General features: G+C 39.2%; 1 protein-coding gene across 2 annotated transcripts in view; it reads left to right on the plus strand.

Moving 5' to 3' along the window:
- The window catches only part of LOC127437639 (ankyrin repeat domain-containing protein 26-like), a 47735-nt gene that overhangs the window by 2102 nt on the left and 29850 nt on the right, over window positions 1–15783 (plus strand). For both annotated transcript variants that reach the window (XM_051692681.1, XM_051692683.1), the window contains exons 4-20: window positions 129–302; window positions 810–916; window positions 2601–2738; window positions 2894–3051; window positions 4117–4153; window positions 4261–4333; window positions 4414–4471; window positions 5499–5701; window positions 8442–8574; window positions 8670–8734; window positions 11870–11969; window positions 13027–13076; window positions 13531–13606; window positions 13702–13746; window positions 14279–14572; window positions 14697–14774; window positions 14886–14959. In XM_051692681.1, coding sequence (XP_051548641.1) covers window positions 129–302; window positions 810–916; window positions 2601–2738; window positions 2894–3051; window positions 4117–4153; window positions 4261–4333; window positions 4414–4471; window positions 5499–5701; window positions 8442–8574; window positions 8670–8734; window positions 11870–11969; window positions 13027–13076; window positions 13531–13606; window positions 13702–13746; window positions 14279–14572; window positions 14697–14774; window positions 14886–14959 — 1863 coding nt within the window. The remainder of the gene's footprint in view (window positions 1–128; window positions 303–809; window positions 917–2600; window positions 2739–2893; window positions 3052–4116; window positions 4154–4260; window positions 4334–4413; window positions 4472–5498; window positions 5702–8441; window positions 8575–8669; window positions 8735–11869; window positions 11970–13026; window positions 13077–13530; window positions 13607–13701; window positions 13747–14278; window positions 14573–14696; window positions 14775–14885; window positions 14960–15783) is intronic.

Below are 15783 nucleotides of genomic sequence, written 5' to 3' on the forward strand. Positions count from 1 at the left end.
CCAGGCCCCAGTGTGTTGTCTTCTTGAGCATCAATGAATGTTTGCACCTTGTGTAGTAGTTGTGTACAAGTCCCTCAATGGTCCTACGTTTCAGAAGTTTGATATATATGTCTTTTGATGCCTGGCAGGCAGTTCAATGTGAGCAGGACCGCTGCGTATCTTTGCTCTTGGAGCATGAGGCTGACCCCAACCTGGTGGACATCAATGGTAACACGGCACTGCACCTGGCCGCCCGCATCCCCTCCCTACCTGCGGCACTGCAGCTCTTAGAGCACTCGGCCTACATCAATGCTCAGAACAAGGTGAAACCTTAGCAGATATCTCAGCAGGACTTCAGATTACTGCAGTTTTATCAGCACACAACAGGTGTCTGATACTTAAAGTTAAAGTGGGTAATTTCTTCACCACAAACAGCAACAAATGGAATTCCAAAAATAATGACAGTTTCCAACTTCTCCGATTGCCATCTTCAGACAACCAGTTGGTCCCACCCAAAGATCATGTGGTTAGTGAAGTCTGAAGTGAAAATGTCAGACTGCTTAAATAAAACAGCGCCACAGTTGCAAAGTACACTTCAAGACTTATTAATGGCTTAATTATAGTTTTGCACAATCAAATGAGATTCATGAAAATATTGTAACAACAAAAAAATTACACACTTCAACTTTAAAGGTGCACTTTGTAATATTTTATGCAACTGTAAACCATAAATATATTGTGTATTAACTGTCAATCAGTGTGCAATATTTGACAGAATTGTCTTTGTCTCAACTCTTGTGGTGTTTTGTTCTGTCTGGTTTGATTGACAGGATGGCAACACTCCTCTAATGCTAGCTTTGATGGAAAACCACCCAGACATGACAGAGCTTTTACTGAAAGAGGGAGCAGACGTTAATGTGAAGAACCAGGAGCAACGGTGAGAAAGATGCACTTTAAAAATAATACCAGTATTTCCTGTGGCACCACCATGGCAAAAGCAATTATATTTTAGCTCATTTGTGAGTTTGCAGTCTGTGATAAGATAAAAAAGACTAATAGGACTCATGAGTTTTTGGTCAAATCAAATCAAATCACTTTATTGTCACACAGCCATATACACAAGTGCAATGGTGTGTGAAATTCTTGGGTGCAGTTCCGATCAACATAGCAGTTGTGACAGTGATGAAACATATACCAATTTACAATAAACATCAGATTAACACAACACAATTTAAAGTCTAATATACACATAATTACACACAACACAATATACAAATAATAACATACACTGTACAGTATACAATACACACAATATAGATACACATTATACAATAAAAAAAGTATATATAGTAGTATATATAGAATGTACAGTAGGTTGTATTGTACTGTATTGACATTCAGGCTGTCAGTTGATAGTAAGTTGTTAAGAGAGAATATATATATATATATATATATATATATATAATATTTATGACAGTCCGGTGTGAGATATAAGAGTAAGAGTAATAAAGTGCAGTGCTGATGTATTTTGATCGTGGGAGATCAAGAGTTCAAAAGTCTGATTGCTTGGGGGAAGAAGCTATCATGGAGTCGGCTGGTGCGGGTCCTGATGCTGCGGTACCGCCTGCCTGATGGTAGCAGTGAGAACAGCCCATGGCTCGGGTGGCTGGAGTCTCTGATGATCCTCCGAGCTTTTTTCACACACCGCCTGGTAAATATGTCCTGGAGGGAGGGAAGCTCACCTCTGATGATGTGTCTGGCAGTTCGCACCACCCTTTGCAGTGCTTTGCGGTTGTGGGCTGTGCTATTGCCGTACCAGGCGGAGATGCAGCCAGTCAGGATGCTCTCCACAGTGCAGGTGTAGAACCATGTGAGGATGTGGCGGTTCATTCCAAACTTCCTCAGCCGTCTCAGGAAGAAGAGGCGCTGATGAGCCTTCTTCACAACGACTTCAGTGTGCATGGACCATGTGAGTTCCTCAATGATGTGGACAGCCAGGAACTTGAAGCTGCTGACTCTCTCCACTGGTGCTCCATTGATGGTGATGGGACTGTGTTCTCTTGTCTTTTCTTCTGAAGTCCACCACAAGCTCCTTTGTCTTACTGACGTTGAGGGAGAGGTTGTGCTCCTGACACCAGTGTGTCAGAGTGTGCACCTCCTCTCTGTAGGCTGTTCCATCATTGTCAGTGATCAGACTTACCACCGTCGTGTCATCAGCAAACTTAATGATGGCATTGGAGCTATGTGTTGCCACACAGTCATGTGTGTACAGGGAATACAAGAGTGGGCTGAGAACACAGCCCTGTGGGGCTCCCACTGAATCAGTGTAACATTACTTGCTGTGTCCATCGGAGTGGTTACTGAATAATTCACTTACTGATTGGATGTTGAAATGACAATGTGTAGTTAAATTTTTGTTGTACTAATGGTATTTTTGCATTGAATTATATTACAAAAAGCATTGTTTTGTTTATTATGTAGTTGAGACCAATTATTAAGTTTTAATATGTGCTGTTCTTGATCATTAATTCAACAAATTGATATTTTTTATTTTGTTTTATTAGATCTTAATAAACCCTTTGAATAAATCATTCACATTGTGTATTTAATTCTCTTTTTAGGTCTGCGTTGATGATAGCAGCATGCAATGGACAAATCAGTATGGTGCGTTTGCTTCTGCAATATGATGCTGACATCATGGTGAAAGACGACAAGGGATGGTCTTCTGACGATTATGCCATCATGAATGGACACCATGCGTAAGGGCCTCCTTTGTTTGCCTGATTACATTTTAAACACACCTCTTGGCATTAAAGGAATTGTTCACCCAAAAATTACAATTCTATCATTATTTACTCTCACCATCATGTTATTTTTTCAGTATAAGAATAACATATCATCCTGCCATTTCCAGCTGTTCACATTTGATCATCGAGCATGGAACAAAGAGAAAATCTCTGCAGTCTCCTTCCCATTTAGCTGCCGACAAAAAGAACTGGGGGTCCATTCTGGGAAGTCCCAGCTGTTTTGGGGCCGGTTTGCCTCTAGGAGGGCCAGCTCTGGATAAAGATGGTGAATACATTTGTGTAAAATCCAGTCAAACCTGTTCAGAGATTTACATAATTTAGCATTTTTAGTGTTGTCTGCTCTCATAAATATGTATGTGAGTATTCAGTGTCATAGTGGCCTGCAGTGTTTTAATTATTTTTATTTTCCTACTGTTGCTTCATACTCCTCTGTTATAGCAGCAGGAGGCATCTCTGCAGCAGCAGGGAAAGGTATTACAGTGCGTGCCACCATCGTTTATATGTTGTAGATGAGACACAACATCCGTCACCATTTTAAAGCATTAGACAAACTATTAAAGCAGTATAAGTTAATTCAGTGTTACAACAGAATGGTAAACCATGATGTGTCACTATAAGATCTGTACTTCTTTTTGCTGTGTTTGCATTCTAGATAAAAGTCAACATGAAATTCCATTTGCAACCCATTTTACCTTAATAATCTGAGTGTATTTCTGAGCGATGAGGAAAAAATGTAGGCTGGGACTTGATTTAATCTGTTGGGTACTGGATTATGAAAACTGGGCTTTACGCACCAGAATGAAATAAGAGGGATTTGTGATGTCAGCCGTGGAGCGGAGCAAATTCTTACATTTACATAAAAGATTACGAAGACAAACTTCTTTGGAATAACATGCACCGAGTAATTGTGCACAACAAGATCAGGAATATACTTTAAGAAAGTTAATTTTGATTTCATGTTGACTTTTGAGGGGCATATCATGAAACATTTCTTTCTTTCCTTGCTATTTTTAAATGCAGTTGTTTGATGTGCAAGAAGAGGTCCAAAAAGATCATGTATTGAAAATAAGATGCAAAAACGGTTCGTTCAGAAATCTTTCTGGCTGTGGAGTAGCACTTGCGGCTTTGCATAGCTTTGAGAATGATCCCAAAGTTAGAAACATTGTAAGAAAATTATATGACCCATTGACAGATAGCTACTAGATTGCATACTTTAAAGCACAAACAACAAAAACTTTTGTGAGCTTACTTAGAAATTTCCAAATTTATTTTTAGTAATCTGCTTGGCCAGGTTCTATTCAGGTAATCTCTCTTGTATTTCTGTCCTCAGATACCGAGGACAGTTCCCACACAGACTCCATTAGCAGGTCAGATGGAGTGCATTATTTTGTCAAACGGGTAACAGAGTGATAACTTGTAACTACAAATGTTTCAACGGGTTTGTTGTGAAGCACTAACTTGTGCTCAATTGTAGGGCATCAAAAAGTGGTGCTGCCGATTCCTGGCCTTCATCGGAAGAGGATGATGAGTTAGATTTGAGTCCAAAGGTATTTCTCGGCTCTGCATTACAACAGCTTTGAATAACATGTAAAGTAAAAAATATTTGAATAAAAACTCTTTTCCACAGAAACCGAAAGTGAACTTAAAGAAACTTATAAGCACCTCTAAAAGGGAAAAGATAGAAGGTGAGTTTTAAAACTATACTTCTTTGTGACATCTATAAGCATTGTGGTTGTGCAGTAATTTGAAGCCCCTGCCCTGTAGCAAAGTCCCTTAAGCTAGATGGTCCACGGCAGCCGCTGTATTCTAGGTAGTAATTGGCATGCAGTTACCTATCTGCTTGAATGGGGAAAGATGGAAATCATATGATAAATCATATTATCGTAAATCATCAAAAATATCATACATTTTGCTTTTTTACAGATTGATTTTTCAGGTGGGTCTAGCTAATATGCATGCACCTTTTAGATCAATAAGTGGCCGTTAGACCAAACACGTTCTTGCGCTAAAAAAGCCACGTAGATGTAGGCATCAAATAGAACAGAACACGGACACGTTTTTGAGATTAACACTTTTTTTTGTTTTGATTATTGATTCTTCTAAAACAAAGAAAAGCATAATATATAAATACAGAATCATCAATTGTCCCCTTTTAACCCCCATTAATTCCCATCCCCTCCCAATCCCCATCCCCCAATAAACATCCCCATGGTCAAAGGCTGAGTACATGCAAACACATGCAAAAAAATTAATTATTAATATTTTTTATTTTTTTGTTGAAAATAAAAATAATCAAATAAAGAGAAAAAAGGAGAAAAGAAAAATTAAGGAAAAAGGATACAATTTACAGTTTCGACGATAATCATGTTTCTCTCCACATGGTCCTCACTAAGAGCCTTCCAGAAAGGTCAAGTATATGTCCCATTTCTTATCATATGCATCCAATCTGCCAAGCTGTTTATATGACATCTTTTCAAATGCTGCCACCCTGCCCAATTCGGTGAACCATTCTTGAAATGAAGGAGCACCTTTTGACTTCTTGCCAATGGGTCGGGGCCTATCACCTGTTTTGGGAAGCTGACAGAGAGCTCTGACAGAGAGGCTGGACTTCCTTTATGACAGCTGCCATATATATTGAGCAATGCAATTTCTCCCCTCAATTTTTCTACAAATGGTCTGTCTCCTCCTATTTATTCTGCCTCTGTCCCATAGTCATAGCCAGTCGGGATGTAGATAAATCCTGGAGCGGATCAGAGTCCGAGCCAGACAGTGAAGGCGAGGCTGCAAAGCACCCACCGCTATCCAGACCCCACTCCTTCATCAGCTCCTCCACCCAGCCCCCTGTAGCACCCTCACCCGCCACTTTACCCCACCCACCCCAGATGAGCTCCATCCACCTCAGCAGTACCCTTAAGGTAATCCTCACGGTGTCTCTGTCTGGTACATTTTCTAACTCTTACCCTCTTTGTTTTCTCTACCTTTTTCTCCACCTGTCCTCATTCAACCCATTCCATCCTGCCGGGGCAGGCAAGCAGAGTGAGTTAAAAGAGCTTCCCTCTGTTAGTAAACTAGACATGGAAGGTAATGAAAGTCCAGAGGAAGACTCTGAAGAAGGCGAAGATGATGACGACGATGATGATGATGACGATGATGAAGGTGAGGATGATGTTGATGGTGGTGAAGAAGAGGATGAGGAAGAAGATGATGATGAAGATGAAAATGAGGATGGTGAAGAAGATGATGATAATTCTGGGGAAGAAGATGAAGAGGAAGATGAAGAAGACGAAGAAACTAAAGCCGTTGTGGCTTGTGAGACCGTAGACATTCTTGACTTGCCCCAAAGCATGACTCCAGATGTAACTGAGACTCTCAGTACTGCAGAAGTCAGTCAAATAAAAGGAAAGGCTGATGAAAATATTCAGATTGTCAATCAGCCTGAAAGGGACAAGATGGAGGACACTGTCTCGGGTGACAGTCTTCTGGAGATAAGGACAGATCAAAAACATCTAGATCTAGAGGCTCCAGAGGACTTAAAGGATGTGACGCAAACAGTTCCTGAAATGTCACTTTATGGAGGTGCAATTACAGGGATCCTTGATTTAGAGGATGGCTGTCTTTTGTCAGCTGTCAGGGTTGAGGCAAGATTCTCTGATGAGGAAGAAAATGAGGAGGCCAATGACAATCAAGTTCCTCTTCCAAAACCCAGAACATCTTTACAGAGTGTGTGCAGAACATCAGAAAGTAAACCAATTGAGAGTCCAAATGAAAACGAAGGTCCAAATGAAGGTGATGAAGATGACTGGGATGTTGATGACGACGAAGATGAGGAGCTGTTGAGAATTGGGAAAAGCAGTCATTCACATTTAGCCTCGCAATGGACAACCCAAGAAGAACCACAACTTCAGTACACACAAACTGAAGGAATGTCTAGTCTTGACCCTAGCAATGAAATTATTAATCCTGAATGCCCCAGTGCTCCTAAAACATTGCCTAAATCAAAGGCCATACCTGCTGCAGACAGCGATGATTATCGTGATTGGGATGATGTTGACGAGGAAGAAGAACCTGAAATGGAGAAGCCATCAAACTTATTTCTGGCACTGCTGGGACAGAAGGAACCAGAGAGCCCAGAGGTCTCTTGGGGGTCTGTCTCAGACAAAAGTGATGTAACACCTGAAGCAAATGAAGCACCAAATATTGAAGTACCAGTTAAATTCATGGAACATCAAGAAGAGGAACATCGTGAAGCTTTGGTTCAGGATGACAGTACTTTAAAGAGGCCATCTTTAGAACCTGTTGAACCTATTGAACTTTCCCAGAGACCTTTACATGAAGAATCTGGTCGCATGGATCAAAATGATGACAGTGAAACCTTACCTGTGTCCATGATTGTTGGATGTGATGATCAAAGTGTTGAAGACCAGAGTATAAATGACAGCAATGAGGAAGGTAAAAGTGAAAATTCAGACAGCCAAGTAAAGCAAATGCTGTATGATGTTGCATGTGGTTCAGACAGAGTTTCTGAAATGGGTCAGAACTCTGATGTTTCTGGAGATGATTCTGTGTTGGAAGATGATGAATGTCCTGATGTCCAAAGCGTAAGCCAGTTGCAGACTATCACAGGCGTTTTCCATAAGAAACCCTTTGGAAAAATAGATGAATCCTTATCTAAGAAGAGAATCTTGGACTCTTCTGATGAGAATAACTCTAGTCCAAAACCCTCAAGCCAAAGGCACGTTACCTCACCAAATCTCTCGGGAAGTAGTGTTTCTCAATGCCCAAAGCGTTTCACCTTGTCAAGTCCACCACAATTGGAGAAACCATGCCTAATGAGATCTCTCTCAAGTAGTCCCAGACCTTCAAATACAAGAAGCCCAATCCCAGCAAGTCCAAAATCCCCAACAAAACCTAGTCCCAAACACACTTCATCCCCAAGTCCAATACAGTCAGGAACAAGTATTCAACATTCTAATCCAAACAGTCCATCACCTTCAACGTTTATCCATCCTCTCTCAAATGATTTGAATCAAGAGTCAAAGGCAGTTATGAATACATCTAGAAATCAAGAATCTCCTCATTGTTCAAGCCCTAATTCTTTTGTTGAGGATGACAATTCTCTAGAGTTTACAGATGAAAATCCAAAAGAGGTGCTTGAAGCAGAACCAGCTCTTCAAGAAGACATTCCCTACACATTCATAGATGAAGTTGATCTCACTTCTGATTCTGATGGAGATGATGGTAAGGAGGAAGAACTTGAGCAACTGCATGAGCAGAACTCATTAAACGAGTCTGTAATGGAGGAAAGCATTTCAAAGCAAGGATCACTCCAGGTACTCAGGAAATGACGGTTAGAATAGTCATAGCTTGTGGATAGTAGGTGTTGAACTTTGGTTTGCAGATGTAGCTTATAGATGTGGTAGATAGATTTTGGTGTCTATACAATAGATCGTATACGTATAGAACTTACAAACTGAAGACAACCTTGACAAATCTGTCCTTGCCTTTCCCCGCTGGATCTTTTTTTTTGTTCTTTTACAAATTTCATCTCATTGAAAATGTCCTATTTGTTTTCCATGCTACTACTTTGCTTTGCCTTGATTCAAAGGTATTTTGCTCTGAGGTTGTATTGGTTTAAAACTCATCTTCTGCAAACAGGAGGAAGCCTCCACAGAGGATGAAAAAGAGGAGGATGGAGAAGAAGAAGAGGATGAGAAGAAAAGACTAGATAAAATGTGTGAAAAGGCTAAAAATCCTCAAAATGGTAGAACTTCCAAAGGAAATGAAAGGGGTACATTTTGGTTTGCTTGGTGACCATGTCATATTTATGCTTCTTGAGTCTTGAGTTATCTTTGTGACTGAATACCCTATACATGTATTTTTCAGATTTTCTTTCAGAGTTAGGCCTTGAGAAGGAAGATGAAAATGACGATTCCCCTTGGGATTCAGAGGTGTGTGTCATTTATATTAGAGAAAAGCTGGTGAAATCTCCATTCAGTAATCCAGTTTAGAAGTTGGCATTGCTTAAAGTTCAGGTCTCTGATAGTAAGTATGCCCACCTGCCATGTGCTTAAACCCCAGACATAATAGCAAAGTACATACCCATGCCTACAGCTTTACCATAACCCTAAAGGCTAGGGTATACTAGGGTTTTTCCGCGTGCCATTCAGTCTCGCGCATGGTCAAGTGCTCAGTCTTTCAAAGTATAATCTTTTGACTCCAAGCCCGTATGGATGTGTTCGGTGTATGTGCATCCCAACTGCTTTGAAACTCTTTACTGCAGTCTATGGCAGGCACATGTGCATTTCATGTGCACAGATGCTGACTGTCCGCTTGTCTAGAAAAACGGAAAGTACGTGCGTAATGTGCTGATGACGAAATTTGTATCACATGCACAGTTCACAAGATGTAGTGACATGCGGAAAACAGAAGTGTACTTTTATTAAAGCCCAAAGTACACTTCGGTCAAATGCGAACGAGGACGAATGACGCTAATCTCAACATCAACAGTGCACGAGCACTGAACGCGCACAGCCCAATTTTTCTAACCACGCGTCTTTGAATGCACATATGGCTGGAATCATTTGCACTAATTAGTGTGTCCACAAGGCGGCAACACTCACATTTAGGGCTGGGCGATATATCGATTATTAATGTTATAATCAAGATCATTTTGCTGGCGATGTAAAGTTGACCAATATCGCGATGATTTTAATGTGCTTTCATTTGGCCATTAAGTTTCATAAAGAGCACATCAGTGGACTAATTTCACTATCCTTCAGGGCTGCACAATTAAACAAAATAACATCAAAATGGCAAGTTGGTCATATGTGATTATTAATCCACAAAAGGCTGTGATTTAAAGACAGATAAACGGTCTGTATGTGATTCAGAAAAATGGTGACACGCTGACCATGGCGGCGCTCACAGATCAGTTCATGTGCATTGTGAAATCAAAGTAATGCAGGTTCAAGCATTCGCGAAATTCCAAACATTAGTAACAGTTACAAGTTATCATACAAATCTACAAAAGCGACACAGAATAACAGAAAAGGAGATTACAGCGTTTCATGAAATGCAGAACATTGTAAACTGTCAAATACACATAGACCTTTTTCAGACTGTGATGACGTGTTTCCACCTTATTTAGCAGCGTAAATCTAGCAAACATTTTTATATGATCAAATAAAAAGCTCAGTTGCCTCCACGTCTGAGACGTCAATCCGTGCACCTTATCACGTGGCTTGTTGAGCGCGTTACTGCGGAGACGTAGCGTGTGTGGAGGCTTCACGCTGTTCTCCGCGGCATCCACGCACAACTCGCCACGCGCCCCACCGAGAGCAAACCACATTATAGCGACCACAAGGAGGACCATGTGACTCTGCCCTCCCTAGCAACCGGGCCAATTTGGTTGCTTAGGAGACCTGGCTGGATTCACTCAGCACGCCCTGGATTCGAACTTGCGACTCCAGGGGTGGTAGTCAGCGTCAGTACTCGCTGAGCTACCCAGGCCCCCTGCGATGGGGTTTCTATTACAGCTGCTGAAAGAGTGACAGTAAATTTGGCATCTTCTCTCATCTGACTGTCTTAATCCACCGCTCCTCTCTATAATTTTTTATTTATTTCTGGAAAGTCATTCAAATGTAATTATGGATTTTTTCTTTTGTTCTTGGAGCAAATGGGTAAGTGCAAATAATATTTGCTGTGGTCTCCCATTTACCGCTGTCGAAGTTTACCCTGCAATTGTTTAGTTCCGCGTTCCAAAACCCAGAGTGTGAAAAAGGTCTATTGCCTTTTCTATGTCAAAATAAAAGCTCCTTGTGAAGTCGAAGTAAATACTGCAGCACTTTCGGTGTCAAAATAAAAGCCCCTAGGTGAAGATGAAGTAAACAGGACAGAAATATATTACTTTTGTATAATGCAAATCTAATAATCAGAATAATAATGATAAATTCAGCATTATATTATAATTATCAACCTGATGTGTCCCACAGTAATAATTTTGTATTATGCAATTTTCAACTGGGGTTTCAAAAATAAGTCAGTGAAGTAGCATTTCACAGTAAAAACATTTCAAGGTAAATAATGCTTTTTATTAAGCTACTATGTATCATTGTGTATGAAATATAAATATAAAGTGCGTATCAGTGAAAATGATTGAATTTCATTCTCTCTTGTGTTCATTTAATGAAAACCTAAATATTGAATCTACTTGGCTACAATGGCTGTTTGGAAGAAATGATGGTTCCTCTGTTAAAACAAACAAAAAACATACCTCTTTTGAGCCATTTTAGAGCAATACGTAATTATCAAGATATATATCGAAAATCATCAATAGACTGAAAAATATCGAGATATAATTTAAGACATATCACCCAGCCCTACTCACATTTGAGCCATTGTTGTCACAAAGAAGCGCTAGAAGATGATGTAATTGCCACTAAACAATAGGAGACAACAACAGTGGATGTGCACGTCAAGAGCGCATGTGTGAGGAGGTCAGGAGATACCTGTAATTGTATAACTTGAGTCTGAAGGACTATAAAGAAATCTTTATAGGTCTAAACTCCTGAAGAGAAGTAGTCCGGTGTCTCATACAGTCGTAGCGTGCATGCGCCAATAGCCTGTGTATACGCGCACCGTCAAATGGAGTATACTTTGACAGCCTCGCGTTCGACTGTACGTAGACGCTGAGCGTTCGCGTCAAAATCTAAGTATACTTTAGGCTTTAAAGTTGGGGTTCGCAAACCCCTAATGTTCATGATGGAAATGCAAGGGGGGGTTTGTAATAGTAATGCTGATGCGATATTTAAAATATACAATTAAACACACAGTTTTGGGGAAAAAAACTTAAAAAAGAACACTTTGAATTTAAAAGAGTTATTTGCAATTGTAAATGTGAACATTTTGTGAAATTCATAGTATTTATTGAAAGATTAATATAATGAAAAATCACAAAGTGTACTTTAAGTAAATAATTTAGGTCATATGGGTTCAGTAAACAGAACAGATTGGGAACTCCTGCTCTAAAGGCTGTCTGTGATTGCTTTTCAATTTGATGTGTTCTAATTTTTCTCCCTTCATAGTCTGGTTCTGAGAGCCTAAGGAAAAAACAGCACAGTAGTCCACACAATCAGGCCAAATCACATAGATCCATGACCAGTATTTGTGAGGAGAACCTTGAAGGTATGTCCAGGCATTACCAGTTTTTATATTTTTTACCATGGTAAATATGATTATATTTTAAAGTGGAATTCCATTAAAGCATTGCCTCTGTTGCCTTCTGTGACCATTTCATGCTTATAAATATGCAGAAAAGATTAACATTTTTCATGGCTTCTGCTTAACAGATGATGAAACATGCTGTGCTAGATAGTGCAAGGTGTAGGTTGTTTTGTGATTGTGCATTTCATAATCTCATTGAATTCTTTTGTAGACTTGTTATACATTCCCTCCTTCGTAAGAGAAGTTAGGAACGTTAATGTATTGAGATGTTTAGGCCAGTCTGGAGGCTGCAGGTGGATGGGTAGGCATTCTGTGCTGCTTCATGATTTGCCGTTGTCCTGCTGGATTAATCATCGTTACTCGTAATCCCCTGCAGCATCTCCGTTACAGTCGTCACATTAACACTTATGCGTCTCTTGCCATATGTGCATTCATGGCGTGTGATTTGACATAGCATGTTTTAAAGAGGCTTTAGACTTGATAATGCTACTAATACTTGCTAATAGTTGGGATGGTACATTATTGTCGCACATGTTTACAAGATAAATATTGACATAGTAATAGGCTGATATTTTTACATTTTCATTCTACAGTAGATTAGACACAATTTGTAGTGCAAGATGAGTCATCCAAAAATTTGGTACATTTTACCGGAAGAGAAAAACTAAATTTTTAATGTATATATCAGCTAAAAGTTAATTTTGTCAACTTTTAGAGGTGCATTACTTGTGGCCTCAAAGCTAACAGACATGGACTGAGAGCCACAAAACTCCCATTTTGATTTCATGTGGTCTTTTAGAATTTGTTATAGCTGACTAACTTGGTTGCAGTAAGATTTCCTCTAATTTCTGAGTATTTGGCTGCTCTAACACCCCAGTTCACAGGCACGGGACCTCCATTTTTCATGTGCATGCCTGTGCAACCACTACATGAAAACCTGTATTTGTCCATTGATATTTATATTTCTTGTTCTAGTTTTTAAGGATAGTTTTAAACATCATACCCTGTTGCTTTTCAGTTTTAAAAAATGATGAGGATGATGAGAAAGAGACGGAAACAGAAATATTGGTAAGCATCATTTTCAAATTGCAGTTTGCATTTCTTGTATGTAAACACAGCAAAACAATAGTGTTTTAGTTGAAAAGTTATTAATCAAAATATAGATAGATGGAGGAAGCGGAAGATCGTCATATTCTCTTTAAATGTTAAACTAAATGCAAGAAAGAAGACCAATCACAATTCAGAATGCAAATATTACAATGACATCTTTGTCTGGTAATTTTTGAATGCGGAACATTCTATCTGTTTTTTTAGTCAATGTGATTGTTTTATCTGCAATCTTACTTTTCTTAAATAATAAATATAAAGTTTATAAAACAAATTGATAGCTCACATAAGACTAAAATGATCTAATTCAGTCAACTGTTGTTAGAAATGATCAATTTCATTACATTGCTGCCTGTGATGATTTAATATAAATTGATTTAAATTTGATTTCAAATGCAAAATGTTTTCTTTTCAGCCCAAAGTGATGAAAAGGGAGCCAGTGTCTTTTCTTAGTAAGCTGATGGATTCAAAGGAAGCTGATAAGAAAACAGGTAATCCATCAGTTTAGATTTGAGATCTTAGCAGTTTAACTGTAGAGGGACATTTCTGGTTTTAACTCTTTATTTAAACATCTCTGTTATTACAGACCTGATGGAAGAACTTGGTTTGGGAGATGCTGATGATCTTGAAGGTAATCTTGATATCTTTACTTCACGTAAATATTCTTGCAATTTTACACTGAAAGGCTGTTTTTGTAAGTCTAGCGTGTTTGTGTTTTTGTGTTATCGGACTGAAAAGCGAAGCGTCAGTTACCTTCAGGTCAGATACTCAAACGCTTGTGTGCTCTACATACCTCTGTAGCACATTTGTAGAGCTGCTGTTGCTTGCTATTGTCGGATCCTATACCTAGTAATTGGCGCATATGCTCTGACACGTTCAGCTGTGATGCTCATGTGGGTTACATGAGCTTGAATCTGGCACAAGGCATTTCCCAGACCCTCTCTCTAGAGTCAAATGTCAGCAAATTGCAAAAAGGCAAAAAACAAATAAAAAAAGAAAGAAAATGCTTACAGGTGCGAACATAGAATCATGCTGTTGAAGATAAGCTCCATAATACATAATATTTTTCGCTTATCTGCTTAGCTGGAGAGGCCTTTTAGTGCAGAATTTGAATAAAAACATATTCCAATTTTGGGTCTACATTGTATCACTGCCCCTTACAGATGCTTCGGATTGGGACTCCGCCAGCACCACCAGTAAAGCCAGTAAGAACTTTCCAGTTTATAAGCTGGAGGAAGAACCCCTCTATGAAAACCCAGCTGCTCCCATGCTACCCATCATGCCCCAGGTGCACGACACGGACACCGGGGAACATAAAGAAGCCAGCCCAGAGAGAAGCAGACCCACAACCACACCACCTCTACCTAGTCCACGATTTCTAAACCCAAATACCAGCTCAAAGCCGCAACCAACGCCACGACTGCACCTGGACTCAAACCAAAGACCAGAGAGTGAAGGTAGAATTTTGAAATCTTAGAAATCTTTGCGGTAATGAAACATTGCCTCAATATGTCTTATTGACTGAATTTGTGTTGATTGTCAAGCTGATTAATTAACCCAATACAATTAATTTATACACAGAATCAGACTGGGATACAGACAAATCCAGTCCAGCCAAGATAACAAATTCACTGCCAAACATCACTGAGCTTGATGCAGGTAAATTGTAGAAAAGGGTGAACATTCAGGATAATACACCTCTTTGTGCATTTAATTTAATAAAGAACTGATGCATAATTGAAGTTTGATTTTGTTTACATTCCTCTTCAGTTCCTGAGCAAAAACCTATAGCAGAAGAGGTTGATGGTTACAGCAGTTCTGACGAAAGTGAACATTCAGATCAGGTGGGCAGAATTCACATAATAAACGAACTCCGCCTCTTCTTGCCAAAATAATTATTTTAAGCACAATTGCAGTTTTATCTTTAGGATCAATTGGGAGTTACAGTGGAGTTGTTTCTTCAGTGGATTGTATCTTTAGTGTCACCACATGACACTAAGAGCTACATCTTTCCACTTGTCATCCAGTTTTTCAAAGTCATTCCTTGTTGTGTGAAATTAAGGGGGTCATTTCAAGTAATTCTTTTGTCCCTGAGGTTCACTTGTAATAGGGCTGCACAATTGATCGAAAAAATAAACTAGATTACAATTACAGCTGTCACAATTAACTAATCACGAAAATGTAGTTTTACTGATTGCGTGATTTTTTTTCTTTTCTTTTCTTTTCTATTTAATGTGTGTTTTTGCAGTGGTTGAGGCTTGTAACCAAAACAGACATGACCGTTGCACACTTTTGTGTATAATTTATAAAACGTTTTGAATAATAGCTTTGTTTTTAGTGCTTATAAGTGGGCCAATATTAAAGGGAAAGTTCACCCAAAAATGAAAATTCTCACATCATTTACTCACCCTCATGCCATCCCAGATATGTATGACTTTCTTTCTCTGCTGAACATAAACAAAGATTTTTAGAAGTATATCTCATCTCTGTAGGTCCATACAATACAAGTGAATGGTAATCAGACCTTCATAGCTCTAAAAATCACATAGAGGAAACATAGAAGTAATCCATAAGACTCCAGTGTTTAAATACATATATTTAGAAGTGTGGGTGAGAAACAGATTAAAAATTTAAGTCATTTTTTTACTCTAAATCTCCACTTTCACTT

Source organism: Myxocyprinus asiaticus, chromosome 48 (assembly GCF_019703515.2).
Source record: "Myxocyprinus asiaticus isolate MX2 ecotype Aquarium Trade chromosome 48, UBuf_Myxa_2, whole genome shotgun sequence".
NCBI classification, from domain to species: Eukaryota; Metazoa; Chordata; class Actinopteri; order Cypriniformes; family Catostomidae; genus Myxocyprinus; species Myxocyprinus asiaticus.